General features: G+C 35.8%; 2 protein-coding genes across 4 annotated transcripts; one reads left to right on the top strand and one right to left on the bottom strand.

Moving 5' to 3' along the window:
- Positions 1 to 41: 41 nt before the first annotated feature.
- Positions 42 to 13,551, bottom strand: LOC141434069 (uncharacterized). Of its 3 annotated transcripts, none has more exons than XM_074096327.1 (3): positions 13,427 to 13,551; positions 2,160 to 2,291; positions 42 to 253 (listed from the first exon to the last, which is right to left on the bottom strand). In XM_074096327.1, exons 2-3 carry the CDS (start codon positions 2,286 to 2,288, stop codon positions 170 to 172), a joined length of 213 nt encoding a protein of 70 aa, XP_073952428.1. In that variant the 5' UTR covers positions 2,289 to 2,291; positions 13,427 to 13,551; the 3' UTR covers positions 42 to 169. The 3 variants fall into 3 exon arrangements, with proteins under 3 accessions (XP_073952428.1, XP_073952429.1, XP_073952430.1); XM_074096328.1 differs by lacking the exon at positions 13,427 to 13,551 and adding an exon at positions 13,211 to 13,378; XM_074096329.1 differs by lacking the exon at positions 13,427 to 13,551 and adding an exon at positions 12,242 to 12,345.
- Positions 13,552 to 14,850: 1,299 nt separating this feature from the next.
- On the top strand, positions 14,851 to 17,396 carry LOC141434381 (E3 ubiquitin-protein ligase RNF181-like). Its single transcript, XM_074096801.1, has 3 exons — positions 14,851 to 15,213; positions 15,451 to 15,625; positions 16,687 to 17,396. Exons 1-3 carry the CDS (start codon positions 15,080 to 15,082, stop codon positions 16,819 to 16,821), a joined length of 444 nt encoding a protein of 147 aa, XP_073952902.1. The 5' UTR covers positions 14,851 to 15,079; the 3' UTR covers positions 16,822 to 17,396.
- Positions 17,397 to 17,845: the final 449 nt, after the last annotated feature.

The following is a 17,845-nucleotide window of genomic DNA, read 5'->3' as shown; positions in this document are numbered from 1 at the left end:
ATTAAACCCAAATTGAGCTTCCACATAGAAATAAAAACCTCTTTGGTATTAAATTTTAATTGACATTGTAACAATAATGCTTATCACGTAATCTTACATTCACTAGTAAAAGTTATGGCACCATAATGTGCGAAAACGTTTATAAATTATTATCAGACTAGATTATGAATTAATTAAATCCTTTGCCATCCACCATAGATTGGGCGCAATATCTCGGAAACTGTATCACCTTCAGCAGGAAATCGGTCAGCCCCTGAAAAAATAGCAATTTAATTAGAATAGAAAATAACTTACGTAATTTTTAAATCCTAACGTAAAAAGACAGCTGTTATACATAAGTTTAACCTAGTTTATCATATCTATGCCATAACTATGATCCCATAGATTCTATGGCATCCTAGCTCCCAAACGGATGGATCTCTCGGGATGGACAATACATTCAGGGGCTGTTTCACCATCCATTGATTAGTGTTAACTGACGGTTAAATGTGATGCCGTCTCTATTTGTTTTTTTTTTCGATTAGACGGAGACGGCATAACATTTAACCGTTAGTTAACACTAATCAATGGATGGTGAAACAGCCCCATACTGTATGAAGCACATGACTTGGTAAGAGCCAAGTAAGAGATTATAAATTATACATGAATAATTTTTGTTTTAAACATCGATTTGAAAGTAAGTAGGTACTTTGTAAAATAGGTTGGTATACATCAGGGGTGTGGAGTGAACATTATCGTTGGCAACCTTTCGTCTTCGAAAGCAAGCCCTCGATTTAGGCCTTTGTAAAAAAGCTTGGTCACACTTGTCATCAGTGACGTCGAAATAAAAATGTACAGAAAGCGCGCGAGTTGAATGCAGAGCTCAGGAATGCGATAGTGTTGCGACCTTATTAGAATTAATGATGACGAGTTTATCGACATGCAGAAGGTACTTGTGTCGATAAATTTGCAAAAGATGTTATTTTAATATATATATATAGGCTGCTCGTTTAGGTATAGGTATTAGATAGATAATTACATAGGTATATAAACAGGACTCAGCACCTAACCTTTTATTTATTTCATCCATCGTATTCGCAACGTATGTATAACTCGATTAAACCGTCAACAAAAAAAACCCGGAAACGAACTCGGATCAGTCATCATAAAAACAAAAAAGAATACGGGGTGTAATATGAGTTTTAACGCGGTCGATATGGTGTACGATAGCTATCAAGGCAAGGACAGCACTACCCTAAAGGCGACTGAGGCGAGGCGTGTGGATAGCGGGGGAGAGGCTCCCGCTCTTCACCTCAGGCCCCGACTGCATTCAACTCGCGCGCTATCTGTAGGCAACCCGGTGGGCGGTGGGAATCATTTGTTACGACGCCATGCCGCTATAAATACATCTAGTCTAGGGAGACCGTCTTGTGGTTGATTATGATGGTAATGATGGAATATTAGGTGACATTATTTAATTTATGTAGATTGATACCAAAATCAAGGCTTGCCTTAATAACAAACCTCTATAAAATAGATAAGGTATAGATATGTTAGATATCAAACATTATCTTCTATTTACATACCCATACCACGCTGATATTGAAACGAGAGCATTAAACCGGAACTATGATACCTTATTTGAAATCGTAGTGTGGTCGTCGTAGGGTCGAGGCCTGGGCGACAACTTTAGAACCAAGTTGAGTTTAGAACGGTTAACAAAAACCGGAAAATGTTTTTGAAAGACCTATCCAACGACGAGTTTAGACGAGAAAAAAAAAACATTCTCCACTATGTGTAGGGGAGGTACCGTAAAATTTTATTGTACCTGCTGCTTCGTCTCGTCAGCGTGGTTTGCAATTTACAGCTTTCTAAGACTAACAGTCTTTAAACTAAGTCGCGGACGGTCGAACAGACAGACGGACGGACGGCTGCCGGACATGTCGAAATTATAAGGGTTCTGTGTAGGACTGAAGTTAACGTTATGAACGTTATGAATGAATTATTAGATAGTAAAAGTAGTTGCGATATTAATCGTGCAACGTCAAATAAGCTCGACGTTTTTTTTTGGAAGTCAAACTACCAAGTTTTTTAATTTAAAACTATAGCTTATGGGCCCCCATGGTATTTTGTTATAAGATTTAATGGCAATTCGATTTTAATAAAATCAGTATACTTACTGTTAACGCTTCTATGCATACTGTGAACGGTATTATTAAGATGTACAGCCCAGCGGCGATGCCCGCGATCCAGAATCCGATGAATATTAGGATAATGAGCCATATTATCGAAAACAAAACGTTCCCCATGATCTGCAACAAAAGAAAAAGTAAATAGTTAGGTATTACATCCTATACTAGGTACTAAAGATATTTTAATTATTTAACCTTGTCACCTTAAATATGTAATTTTTAGGCTCATAATAAAAAATATAGATAAAGAAGCGTAACCAGTGAAGTATCAAGTTTTTGATATTAGGTTGACAAGTTGTTTAGATCTAATATTCCATTAAAATTATTCCAAATTATAAATAAAGGTTATTGTTTTGTAAAAAAAATACTCTGAATAAATTTATTACTCGCTGAATCGCTGAATGCTGTCATTGAAATATTTCAACCGATACGTTATAAATTTCCTATGATAGGTATTCATAATCTTATTGTAAAGAACTACTTATAACGTAGCGTAGATAATAAAGTTTATCAGCTTTGGCATAGTTGGATAGCGTAAATCCTGATTTGGACCCCATCTCTGACACGGATCCATTTAAGTTACCGGAAAAATAATTCCCAGCAGTACAGCAGATAAAATTCATTTAAAATTTTCTTCAATAATTTTTAACCGACTTAAAAAAAGGAGGAGGTTCTATGTTCCAATGTTTGTATATTTTTTTTATGTATATTCGCCGAGTACTCAGTCAATTGTGGACCGATTTTCAAAATTCTTTTTTTATTCGAAATGGTACTCTTCTGAGGTGGTCCCATTGTCACCAAGTCAAGATCTGATTATGGGATCCTAGGGAAATCGAGGGCAAACCTCAAATTTTATAGGCACACTTATGGCGATTTTGGCATTTTTAGCATTTACATTCAGAAAGTAGGTATCATTTGGTAAACTGGACCTGATGAAGAAGACCGTAGATGAACAATGGAACTCGTCAAAGCTAAGTAATGCTCGCTCGTCTATAAACGATCATTATTAATATACCTAGTTTAGGGGACAGAACTGCTGAATACTCTATAAAGACTCATGTACAAACCTAATTATTGTATAGTGAACTGTAACATGCTTATGTACAAATAAATTTATTTATTTATTATTATTATACCTAGATAAGTGACTAAGAAGGAGCTTTAAGTTAATGATTCTTTCGAAGTGATCTGATGCTGAAGCCGGAAGGTAGGCAACGGAACTCTGTTATAAAACAACGTAACTAAGCCGTGTTTGGGCTTCATTGAATCGTTGTGAGATGTACTTTGGCTACGAATCACTAAAAAGTGAGAAATACTTAAAGATTTTTTTAACAAAAAAGTAAAACCGACTCCAAAAAAATAAAAAAATAACAAACAATGGAATGGAACAATAGTCGTCTACCTCACCTACATACATACTATGGGTTTCAATCCATCCTGCTGGCTCGTGCTGAGGCACCGACTTCGAGCTAGTAGGTACCTAGTGCTAGTAAAATATTTTCAAGGATTTGGTAGTCTGTTCCATTTTTTGTTATTTTTTTATTGAGTCGGTAATACTATTTTGTTAAAAAATTTCTTTATTAATTTATGTATGAAGAGCATATTCGGTTTGTCTGAGATTAGATCAATGATCGCCGGAAAAAAACAATACCCCTATGCAATGCCCCTGGTGTTGCAGATGTTTATGGGCGGTGGTGATCTTCTTACCATCAGGAGACCCACTTGCTCGTTTGCCATCCAGTAGAATAAAATAAAAATAGATCTGAATTTACTGTCGAACTTTAACCAAGTTTGAATGTTTCCCTAATTCAAATTATACGCCACATATTTTTTCGTGACGGCTACGGGACCCCTATACCTGCGTTGTTGGTAGGTTTTTGTCCCTCTTTGTCGGCGTGGTTAACTACACCATATAACTACTCAAGCGCAGATACAGCTTTGTCCGATTTCAAATACTAACAGTTTTTAAAGCTAGCCGCGGAAGTGTATCTTCAAGGACCCCTAACGATAAGATAAGATAAGCTAGCCGCGGACAGACGGACGACCGTCGGACAAGGCGAAACTATAAGGGTTCCATGTAGGATTACGGAAGCCTAAAAAATAACAATCGAATCAACAAAATTATGCGGCCGCCGGCCGCCGTATCTACTAAGAGGGGATAGCAACAGTTTTCTATCACATATTAATGTACATGCTTCTATAATGAATACTATCATGATAAGGATGTAGGTGCCAAATTATCTTACCGGGTCATATTTACGTTTTTACTCAGTTCAGATTAAGCGGCGACGGCCGGCTGGCCCGCGTTAAGGTAAATGGTATGGCCGGGACAGTCGAACAAACTACTTATCATGGACCAGAGCGGAGCCTTTATGTTACTAAAATTACCTGCATGTTGACATCAACACCCCGTTTTTGTCAAAAAAACATAGTGAAATTGATTATGAAAACGTTCCACTCTCGTATAGTAAGCTTATAAATAGTAGTAGTAACATATAATATCATTGCTCTCGTACATGAATCAGTTTGTTCGACTGTACACCCAGACAGAATCTTCTTATTAGTTTTTGGGTCTGACGTGTACCGTAGGTACCATACATACAGGGCGTCCCAAGACTATGCGGTGACAAAAGAAACCTATATGTTGCTGTACTGTTTGTCCGCCCGTCTGTTCCGCAGAGGTCTGTATCTCAAGAACCGTAAGATATATACTTGTAAAGCTGAAATTAATACACAATGTGTTTTTGTATTGCCGCTACAACAACAAATAATAAAAGTAAAATTAAATATAAATCGAAAAATTTGATCGCACTTGGTCGGTTTTCAATTTGTGTTTTGTACTGTATTGTGTCAATAAATATATCGGAAGTCGATAAATGAGAAATCGCTTATCTGAGACTGTGACAGCTCAAAAGCATTGATGATGAATGAAAAATCCCATCTCTGCTGAGTACCTACCTACATAAGTACCTAATGTATAAAGGTATCCAACCAAACAAATTACGTTTAGGGACAAACCCTCCAGGTACCCTACTCGTGAGTATTGATGAATCAGAAAAACCGCAATAATGTGTAATTCCATTCGTCTTGCGCTTATAGAGCAAGATCCCCAGGCGGGTCCCCAGAGATATATTTTCTCAGAAATAAAATGTAGGTATATGACAGTACCTAGTATTAGTTAGTTTGAGTGTATGCATATATCGAGGAAACTGAATCGCGTACCAGGGTGGAACCTTTGTGCTACTTGTCATGTTGACATCCTATCAGTGGCGTGGCGTCAGATATTTCCGTGGTAAAGCCGAAGCAAAGATCGCTTCCATCTTTCACAAATCCTGTATGTCCTGTTGTCCTATTTTGTAAATATTGGGCAAGCCGATGGGGATAGGGTTCAATGAACGCTTCACCACTGCATCCTATCTTCTCTCTTCTTCTTTTCTTAAGTTTAAGTGCTATGTTCTTGTCGGTGGAGTAATCGCCCTCCCCACGACGATCTTTGGCCACCTGGTTAAAACACGACAATTACTTCTTAACCATAATAAGAAAAAAAAATAGAACAAAATCGAAGGACGAGAGGAATAGAGGAAGAACAAGATTGACTGCATCCTATACATTTGCAAAATAAATCATAGCGAAATTAATTATGAGAAGGTTCCACCCTGATACGTGATTTAACTGATTTTTGACTGTACCTTACCTACGTGTTAGCTTGGCTCGGCGGCAATTTGTCCATTAACGTAGTAATGGGTAAAAATAGGATGGGTAGTAATGGCCTTGGAACCAGGCAGGTAAAAATAAGACTCGCTTTTCTTAATTTCTTAGTGCTCAATTTTATGTATATGTTAGAAGGTAGTGTTAAAAATTAATACCTATACCTTAATATTGCCAGATAATTTTCGTCGGTGATAACTTTTACCGGACGCTTTAAATATCTTAGTTTTTTTTTCGTTTATCGAAATTTGGCAAAGATTGCACATGCACACCTATTCAAAGTCTAGCATAACGAAAATGCAAGTACACTTGAGGTTAAGCATAGGCATCTAATTATATCTACTTACTAAGCTATTTATTTATTTTCACTTCTCATGCTTTTAAAATGTTACTTTAGTCTCTGTATATCGGGACTAAAGCTCCTTTTTATTCTCTAGGGATTAAAGTATTTTTTTACGTTGGAAACCCCTAAACAGCCAACACGGTATTTGTGGATGGCGGACTTTTAGGGCGTGGAAATAACCTCAAAATGAAACAAAACTGAGCAAAAATATTTAAAAAATACACGATTTTATTTCGTGAAACAATGTTTACGAATATGAATCTATTCAATTATATTAAGGACTAGCGACCCGCCCCGGCTTCGCACGGGCAAAGTAAAAAAAAAAACGGCCACGTGCGAGTCGGACTGTCGTACGAAGGGTTCCGTACCTATACAACATTAGGCATTAGCATAAAACGGCAAAAAAAACCACGTTTGCTTTATGAAAGCCCACCTTAAATATTTATTTTATTTTAATTTAATTATTTATTTTTAAAGTACTTACATTTATACAAATAAATATTCTGTGAATATTTCAAGCAACTACCTGTTGCCGTTATTAATATCGAGCAAAAAAAATCACGTTTGTTGTATGGGAGCCGCCCTTAAACATTTATTTTGTTCTGCTTTTAGTATTTGTTGTTATAGCGGCAATAGAAATACATCATGTGTGAAAGTTTCAACTGTCTAGCTGTCACTATTCATGAGATACTGCCTAGTGACAGACAGACAGACTGACAGTGGAGTCTTAGTAATAGGGTCCCGTTTTTATTACCCTTTGGGCACAGAACTCTAAATAGGTCTCTAATCAAGGGCATTTCACACACATTTTTTAGCTCAATGTCCCAAAAACTACACCCGACACGCACGAAGCCGTCAACGTAGAGTAAATGCATTTTTTGGTTAGATTGATATTTTTAATTTAGTAATATCTTTTGAATGGAATGTCTGATTTGAATAATTCAAAAAGTAATCTACAGGTATTGAAACCGTCTTGAATATAAAATTATTTATTTGGATAAGGATTCATAAATCATTTATATCATTAATACAAAGGTATGGATAACATGGTCTGATTTTTGTTGTCATTTCTGTCAACTTTTAAAATGTAAAAGAAAAGAAAGAAAGAAAGAAAATACATTTATTCACAACACAAGACAACAATATTATTAGGTACAAAAAAAAAGAAAAAAAAAGGTAAAAGTAGAGTTATAGTGACATAACTACAATAGTTGAACATATGGTATCGCGAAGTTTTTAGTAGATCTTGATATATACTTTAATATCGTCACAGAATGATATCGTAAAACATTTTTTTGTTCTATAATCAAGTTTCTACAACGCAGCATGCGATGAAAGATGTTTTATGGCAACTTTTTTTACACTTTGAGTTACATTATTGTAAATTGAAAATACAAACTGAAATATAGATGCACAGAAAAACCAGAAAAATAAGACCAGCACTTGGAATCGAACCCAGGTCCTCGGCATTCCGTGCCGCGTGCTATACCGCTACACCACTGCTGGACAACGGCACAGACACGAATTTCCCCTATGCACCACACATCTCAGCTTGTTTGTTTCTTATTTAGCCACTTAAGCAGTGACGCTAGCGACATCTATACCGTAGCCCTCATCGAGAAACTTTCGGCATTCCATTGGAACTAACCGCTCACCCGGACAAGAGATCGTTATTAAGCTATCAAATTAAGATTGGTTTTTGGAATCTTTTTGAATTTTTATTTCAATTCCAAATTTTTACTTTTACGGTGATCCCGTAAAACCTAAATTGAAAATAAACTGAAATATATAGATGCACAGAAAAACCAGAAAAATAAGACCAGCACTGGGAATCGAACCCAGGTCCTCGGTTTTTCTGTGCATCTATATTTCAGTTTGTATTTTCAATTTAGGTTTTACGGGATGACCGTAAAAGTAAAAATTTGGAATTGAAATAAAAAATACAAAAAGATTCCAAAACCATCTTACATTATTGTAGTTTTAGTACGGAACCCTAATTTTTTCTGTTAATAAATATAGCCTTGTGAAATAATTTTTAAAATCAGTCCAGTAGTTTTTGACTTAGTAATTCATAACAAACATGCAAAAATTCAAAACTTTCCTCTTTATAATATTAGTATAGATTAATTCATTTTAAGCATAGTCCAATTAGTTTTCAATTTTGAAACAGTTGGCTAAATATGCAAGCTTTTAAAGCGTCACTTCATAAACAATAAAAGAAAAGAAAAAACCGCGCAACAATTTATTTTGCTATTCGAATTTTGAAGAGATGGCCTGTCCATTAGTCGAGCGTACGTTTTTAAAAAGTAATATTTCAATTTTGAACAGAACATAAGTGTTTAACGCGAGACTAAACAACCATAATGCCACTCGAACTATAGCCACCCTCGCTCTGCTCTCTCTCGTAACTCGTGTCATTATGGGTTGTTTTAGTCCCTTGTTGAACAATCTACTATTATTTATTTCCATGGCATGGTAGGTACATTAAATCAGTTGGTATGTACAGTAACAATGTTCTTACTATCAATACACGCTTGCCTGCCTCGTAATCTTTGGTTGTGGTTAGGCTAATCAGGCATCTCTGCCTATTGTTTTGTAACATAGTTCAATGCTAGAAAGCTGTAATTTTGCACGGATATATATTTAAACTATGCCGACAAAATGGTACAATAAAAAATAAAAAATAAATACGGTTCCTCCCATAGACGTAAAGTGGGGGTGATTTTTTTTTCTCATCCAATCCTATAGTATGGGGTATCGTTGGATAGGTCTTTTAAGGGTTATTAGGGGTTTGCTAAGACGATTTTTCGATTCAGTGATTTTTTTGCGAAATATTCAACATTAAAGTTCAATTTTCATTAAAATCGAGCCCTCTAAAATCTAATTCGGTGGGTGGAAAAATTTAGTGGTGGTGGGGGACGGACGGAGGTAGTAGTAAAGCTATGGTACTACGGAACCCTAATTAACTAACTGCATAATGTTTTATAAGTAATAGGTATATGTATTTTTTATCACGACTTTTCGGCTCAAGCTTTAGTAAATATGAAGGAAAATAAATTTCGACGTTGTTTTGCTCCCTGAATTTAATTAAGCTTCGATTGGGTTGATATGGAATTGATACAAAATTTAATTAAGTACCTACCAAAGACAAAAATCTAGCAAAATACCAGTGTCCATATTTACCTACCTACACCTAATAGCTATTCAAACGTCTGCGTTACTATGATTTCTTTATTTTTGGACGGCTATTTTGACTCGATCGTTAACACAAACATTGTGTTAACAGTTTATTCACCTCGAACAAAGTTTTAAATCGCGTGATTCTTATTTTCTGTTCGTTAGGTAGGTAACTTACTTTGTAGATTTAAGGTAAATTTATTGTATAAAGAGGTTTTATGGAAACACTATTTTAAATTTAAACTTATAAAATTGACTATGAAAGCTATGACTCGTACTTTATCACATTAATTTTCTAAAATTAACTTTTGACTCTACCTAAATCAATAATGGATCCAAATAAGTCACATCAATACCAATAATTATTTAACTAACCATTCACACGTTGATTACTGGCTTAGTATAATACGGATATTTTTTGTAACTTTATAAGAACATACGGTACTATGATTGTTATTGTTTAGTTAGTGCTTAGGGCGTTTAAACTTTCGGAACGTCACATCGAATCGAATTTAGCTGTTACTTTTGCATGAATCAGTCATTTATTTTCCTAAATGAATAACCGGAATGCATAGATACGCACAACGAATTTCAAGACGTCATCTAGGTGTGTAATGATAACCACCGATAAGAAAATATAATGAACATTAAATTTAAATTATGTTCTCGCTTCAGGTTAAAATGCGGATTAATTTTCTAGATAAATTTGAGCACTATCTAATTTGTTTCTTAGTAGGTGTAGGTACGTGTTTCTTCTCTTGAAAATGAAAAAAAATATTCGGGACACACAAATATAAATAATAGACACAGCAAAAAAACATAATACTTAATAATAAAGTGAAATAAAATAAAATGAGAATACCAAATACAACAACAATAAATAAAAATAATTAAAAATACTTATTATTCACTTATAGATAGAGACATGGGGAAAAGCGTTATATTTTGATATCAGTGACTGACGATCCCGTTCCAAAAAACCGACCAAGAGCGTGTCGGACACGCCCAAAATAGGGTTCCGTAGCCATTACGAAAAAAATTAGTAATATTTTTCCTAGGATTTCGTATTTTATACGGAATCTTCCAAGTTTAGGTATATTTTATACCTTAGGCTGCTATTTACTCATAAACTACTAATAATTCTCAAGCAAACTTAGCCGTTATAGTTTTCCTTGAAAGTTTCATATACTTACTACCATCCTGAATTTTTTCAAATTTTTCCGCCACCGGTTTAGATTTTAGAGGGGGGGAACGCTCGATTTTAATGAAAATTTGCACTTTAAAGTTGAATATTTCGCAAACAAATCACTGCATCGAAAAATCCTCTTAGCAAACCCCTAATGGTTTTAAAATACCTATCCAACGATACCCCACACTTTAGGGTTGGATGAGAAAAAAAACACCCCCACTTTACGTCTATGGTACTCTAAAAAATTTTTTTTTTGAATTTTTTGTTGTACCATTTTGTCGGCATAGTTTACATATTATATCCGTGCAAAATTACAGCTTTCTAGCATTGATAGTCCCTGAGCGAAGCCGCGGACGGACGGACGGACAGACAGATAGACAGACAGACATGGCGAAACTATAAGGGTTCCGTTTTTGCCATTTTGGCTCCGGAACCCTAAAAAGTCACAGTGAAAAGTCATCGTGACTTTGTCACGCCTGTTACTCGTGTCACTGCATGATATTTGTGACATGTCACGGTCCTGTAAAAAACGGAACGTTTTTTTGTCACACTGTTATTTTAACGTGACTATGTCACGCCTGTTATCACCATATGATATTGTCGCGGTGCTATTACGACCATTTTTGTCACACCGTTACAGTCACAGCACTCCACAGCGTCGTGATTTGAGTAACAGATACTGCGCTAGGCGCTAGGAACAGTAGGAGAACGTATGTGATTTTGTAACGTTGTTCTTTCGTAAAAAGTCACATTGACACCTTTTGACGGCGAGTCACGGTGATTTTATTTAAGTATCCCCCATGTCTACTCACTTACTTACTTACTCTTTTTCGTGGTCATGGATTATTGTCTGGACTTTGCAATAGTACATTGTGTCTTAAGGGCGGTAAATAAGGAATTACAAACGAGAGTCTATTAGAAGGCAAGAGAGGCTTTAATAAGTCGATGTTCGTAGTTATAGTACCGCCCGTGCGACATAAAAGGTTTTTCATCACATTTGCGAGTAAAATTATTTATTGGTATACTTTTATCGAAATTGCCGATACCTTAGGCTCCGCTCTTGGGCAGCGCCAGCATATCCTCCCCTGCTTCTTGCGCGCCTGAGCTGCGCGTGCAGCAGCGCCACGCGCAGCAGCAGCGCGCGCAGCAGTATCAGTACGGGCAATGACTCATTTACCGACCTTGGGTTTCATGACAAGAAGAAAAGGTCGATGGTTTTATTTGGGTTGCAACCAAGGTAGCCTGCATGTTACGACACTGTTTATGAGCAAGTGTGATGAAAAAGATATCTACTCTTAAATATAGACTCTCTTGCCTTGCAGTTCTACTCCCAATTAGGGAGGTACATTCAACATTCTACAATATAAGTCCCTTACTTGCTTGGACCGTCTTCGTAGTAAACAACATACCTACCATACAAGTAGATGGTGTAGATGCATTAACTGTGAATGAACCCACGCATCTCTGATACGAGCTGCAAGTAGTGAAAGCGTGCTTGGGGTCAACGAATGCGTCGTTTGTTTGAAGGTAAACACCGCTGACCGCTGCACGAGGTGCATCGGGACGGAAACGCTTCACGCACGCATAGAAATAAATCTTAACTTAGGGACTATAACTGTTTAAACGGTTATTTATAATGGTTCCTAGACCTACCGTGACAAATAACTTATTTTTCCCGGTGAAAGCTTGTGTGGTGTAAAGTATGTCCTTGTTGTTTGTAGCCAAGTAAACTCGTACTAGTTACCTAGTTACGTACATTATAGGTATTGGTTTATCACATTTCAAATCACGTCTAATGCTTCTATTTTGGATCTAGGTGGTTACGGTACGTAACTTTATTACTAGATCGCTATTAGGCCAAGGAGGATGTTAAACGGGATTATTTAAGTACATAGTTGGTAAGGGACTGTAAGTACAGTACGATTACTTGGAGTTAACACTTGACAGATGGGCGTGCCTTCAGTCAATTTTCAACTTTGAGGTCATACAAATAAAATAGTTTTTACATAATCTGTATACGTGAGTAGCGGTATACTAAAAATGGCTTAATTTGTATCACATCAAAGTTGAAAATTTACTGAAGGCACGCCCATCTGTCAAGTGTTAACTCCAAGTAATCGTACTGTACCTACCTAGATGATATCAATAAAATTCGCTTTTAAGGAGGGTACATAGATGAGATCATGCTCACTTTAGTTTGTTCAGAAGCCAACGTAGGTTGATAATAGTCATCATAACTCGTAAGTATAGTCAGCACCAATAAGCAGCTGGTCACTTTAGAACCTTATTACTTTACAGTTACAGCGACGTATCTAGTTAGCCGTTCCTTTGAACAGAAGCTTCCGTTAGGTAATAATTTGGAATTAACTAGGTACAATTTGTTTAAAAATTGTGCTGCTTAGTCTCGGCAAATGAAATAAACACGTTATGTCAATAATATTAAATTAGATGAGGAAGAATGGAGTAAATGCCTACCAACATTTGATTTGGTTAGTTACTTAACTGGTGAAATATAAAATAAATTGAATTATTAATACGTAAAGGAAAACGCACTACTCTCTGCTAATCTACTGCTACGTAGGTATACTACTGCTGCTACTTATAAATAAGTTGATTACTTACTGATTAGCCAACACGAATTTTCCTAGATAATTAACATCTGTTGTTTCGAAATCAAACAAGGCAACTGCGTTTAGTTTAAATGATGTAATTATGCCATGTCACAATAAAAGAATTACATTTGTGTATTCACTGGTTAACAAGGTATTTCTTCGCACGGTTTGGAATAGGTGTTGGTTGGTACTCTAGGAATGTGTGAATTAAACATAAACGACTTACCGGTTCAGTAAGTCCGCGAGTTACTAGCACGTAAACTACTACCTATTGTATACAACCGGTCGAGTCACAGTCCGCTAGGATACTAAACGTCGACCGGTAACGTAACAAGTCTGTTTCTTCCATGCCCTTATCTAGATACGGAATGTAGCAAGCTTGGCTACTTGATCACTCACTAAGACTTTACTACGCGCTATACTCATTGGATAGGTGGGCGTAATAATAACATTGAAAAATTTAACGCGCGGCTAAAAACGAAAAAGCACTTATTAATATGCCTATGCAAATCATACCTAGTTTGTTCTCAATTTGTGCCAAGTCAAGTACATATGAATAGGTAGGTACTAAACAAGACGGAGCTACAGATCATTGATATTGAAAGAAAAGAGGTGCTGGTACCGATTCGTCATGATTATTGAATTTGGGAGTTACTTCGGATTTACTTACTAGGTATTGGTGTACCGGCTCAGGAGAGCTAGGTACTCTGATGGTGATTTTCCACTGGCGAGGCGAGACGAGAATTGAAATTTGTATGGCGGCGGGCACTCGAGAATGCATACAAATTTCAATTCTCGTCTCGCCTCGTCTCGTCACGCCTCGCCGGTGGAAAATCACCTTAAAATTCAAAATTCGTATCATGCCATTCCTATTAATGCCATGCCATGCCTATCGCGGGCTACTCGCTCCTCAAGTCTTAAAGATTTAAAGGAGCCGATAAGTAAGGGATTCGGATCCGCTTGAGAATCTGATTCTTTTGAATCTTCAGATGCGGATTTACCCATTATCTCTACGAGAAATCCACCGGAGGGCTGGGGACCTCCATCTGGACGTTATGGATGGAGGGATACGTGAATTGGTTAACACACTTACTATTGCTATACCGCTGGATCATAAGTATAAAATAAATTTTAAAAATATGTATTTATTTATCAACTCACAAAGGACCACATTAGATACATTTTCACAAAAGTTTGTTTACGCAAGTTTCAAACATGAAGAATCCTTTGCACAGATTACTTACTAATATGTAGCTAGCTAATCCTTTGCGAGAGACTGGAGTCTGAACTAGGTGGGTACCTGTATTACAGATCACCAGGCTCTCACCCCAAGGACGCATAAAATGACAATTACATATAGTATAACAAAATACCTAAAAAATGGCACGGCTACAAAATTTACTAAGTAAATCAAGCGGTCAGTGACTCAGTGTAATGAGCTAACATTCTTTTTCCCAGAAGATACAAATTAAAATCGACATGGAAATAAAATATGTACGCTAGACGTTAAAAGTATATTAAACTCAGGTTTTATGAACTGATGACGAGGCTTTTGAGTATTTAGTTAAATACTCAGTGACGAGGCGATTATGGTCCCGGACCTTAGCCTGGCCGAACGGACGTCGAATGAAGGAAAAAATGAAAAGTCAGTGTCACTGTCATGTCAAGTCAGTCAAGTGTCAATGTGTCAAACGTACCATCAAAAGTTCAAAATCATCGCATCGCAGTCCAATCAAAATAAATAAAATCATAATTTGCCATGAAAACCAATTATCTTGCTTAGTCAGTTACATAGCTAACATTAGTGTCTTGCGATTATACTAGGTTATTTATTTCGTAACAGTCAGTGTCTTCTGTTTTGTCAATTGAAAACCAAACTATGGCTGGATATTTTGAAGAAATGGGTTGGAGGGAGCTGGCAGACGGAGAACAGCCTGATCACCTGCTCCATATGGCAAGGTTTCTTGTGGATTTTGGTCTTTACGAAGATAATTTCTCAGGAGAGTGGCCAAGGTAAAAACGTTACCAGTTCAGACTTACTCTGTTTCATAATTTGAATACCCACATTACCGAATGACGACAGTGAATGGTGAATTAATTAAAACCTCGTGCTTAAAGTCGTCAGTGAATTTTTTATCACTAGATAATGGATTTGGGCTGCTGAAGATTTTTTAAATTTTCTAAGCAATCATGAATTTGAGTTGGTTGTTATTTCTGGACATGGCCTAAAACTGTTATTTTAAATTGCAGATTGCCTCCTCCGGCAGCAAAAGAAGCTGTAGAGAACTTGCCAGAGGTAACACTTGAAGAAGGGAGCAAGGACTGCCCAATTTGCTTAAAAAAGTATAATCCTGGAGATAAGGCGAAGAAAATGCCATGTAATCATTTGTTTCACAGTACTTGCATTCTTACTTGGCTAGGAAAGGTATATACTTTTTTGACACCTTAATTTTTTTATTTTTAGTTGGATAAAAGAGACCTATATTGAAACAGGTGTACCCTTGAAATGTTGACATATTTTTAATCAAATGTCATTTAAAAGTCAATGTTTCATATTTTTCATTTTGTTGAATATTCATTACCTGGAATTATTACAATGAGTATTTTTAATTCACCAATTTTTAATTTCTGGAAATATTATTTAAAAGATTGTTTATTTGGCAGATACCTATTCATTTCATATTTTATTCTTTCATACTTTTTAAATGTTGTAAATGTTACATTTTAAAATATTATTTTAATATTTATCATTTCACAACTTCTGATTGTTTTTTTTTGAAGTTGCAGTTGTAATTCTTTTCTAGTAGCGATTTATTTTTGTTGGGGTCGCAGTTCTAACCTAACCTAACCTACTTTCCTGGTAGCTATTTATTTTTGTTGGGGTTGCAGTTCTAATCTAACCTAACCTATATTTGAATTCAATGGAATCAAGCAATCTGGTAAACAAATGTGGTGACTGACATTGACTGACGACTGGCTGACTGACTGACTGACGCTGGCTTTAGTGATCTGAATGCTTTTTACGATACTTCAATCAGCAGTAAATAATTATTTTGAATTTATTCATATTTCAGTATTTCATGTTTTCCCTAAGTTTCACAATCCTAACTTATGTTTTTCTTATATGAATTTCCACCAAACTTATAGCACCCTTTAGGCTAAAAATTTTAAAAATTGGGAATCACATAATCTCTTAGTTCTGTTCAAGAGTCATTCACAATGTGTCCATGTCCCTTTTAACTTAAAATGTTTAATAGCATTTTCACAAAGTTTTAGAATTATATATAAAGAATTTTTAAAATCGGTCCAGTAGTTTTGAGTTAATTCGTAACAAACATCCAGAAATCCAAAGCTTTCCTCTTTATAATTAGTACTAGCATCAGTCGTAAATTTGGAGCAACCCATACACTACTTTGAGACTAGCTAGCTAGCAGGGCAAGAATCTCTTACAATAAACTGTACTAAATATAAAAAATATATTTCCAGACAAACTCATGCCCATTTTGCCGTTATGAGTTACCTACAGACCACAAAGGCTATGAAGCATTTAAAAAGGAGAAAAAAAGAGCAGAACAAAGAAAAGAAGACCTGGACACTCTTCACAACTCTATGTTTAGTTGATTTTATAAAAATTCAGTAGGCAGGTAATTTTTAGACTTTTATACACATTCCTAAGTGGGTAATTTCATTGTGATAGTTTCAGTGACATTTTAGTTGGCGCTAGTATTTTGAGGTCAGTTTGGCGACTTTGATATTTGTGTTATAATATTTGGGATTGGTTATTAAATAATGAGCCAATCACAACTTAGACTGCAACATCCGGTAGACTTCACAATACTATAGCCATCTAGCAGTGTTCCACCTGTTAGAAATCCTTCATTAAATGTCAATAAAAAATATCAGTTGCAAAATAAAATAAAATAATTAAAAACACTTTCACAAGACATTATATGGGGTAAAAGGTTTAGGTAGATTATTTATAGGTAATTTTGGGTGGTAGAATTTATGCATACATAGTACCTTTAAAATGGATGTTACTTATAAGTACTGCACATTTACTTCAGTTACCTAAAGTTGGTAAAAATATATTATATTTTATGCATACTGCTATCTGAATTAAAAATTATAACATATTTAGGTGTACACACTTATGTGCTCAATACTAATTATTAAATCTAAATAAAATTTACCTTCAACTTTTTTGCATTATTCCTTAGATCCTATGTATCCTCTAAAACTTGTCTAAAGAAGGTAAAATGCAATTATTGTATTTTAGCCTGATATCCTTCCGTTACCCTATATTGATAGATAAGTATGTATAAAAATAACATATGCAAGAAAACAAAACAGACGCATTGCAACATGCCTTGAAACTGAAGTGGAAGTGGGCAGGTCATGTTGTCATGTAGCTAGATACCAGGATAATAGGTGGACATTACAAACAACAGAGTGGCTTGGTCCTGCTGGAAAAAGACAAAGAGGACGGCAAAAGAAAAGATGGGTTGATGAAATTGTAAAAACACCTGGAAATAACTGGATGAGCAAAACAACACAAACAAAAGTGGAAAGAGATGGAGGAGGCTTTTACCCAATAGGGGCCATAATAGTAAACTACTTATCACTAAAATAATTTATATATAAACTT

Source organism: Choristoneura fumiferana, chromosome 13 (assembly GCF_025370935.1).
Source record: "Choristoneura fumiferana chromosome 13, NRCan_CFum_1, whole genome shotgun sequence".
Taxonomy (NCBI): Eukaryota; Metazoa; Arthropoda; class Insecta; order Lepidoptera; family Tortricidae; genus Choristoneura; species Choristoneura fumiferana.
This window is presented reverse-complemented; position numbering and strand designations above follow the sequence as displayed.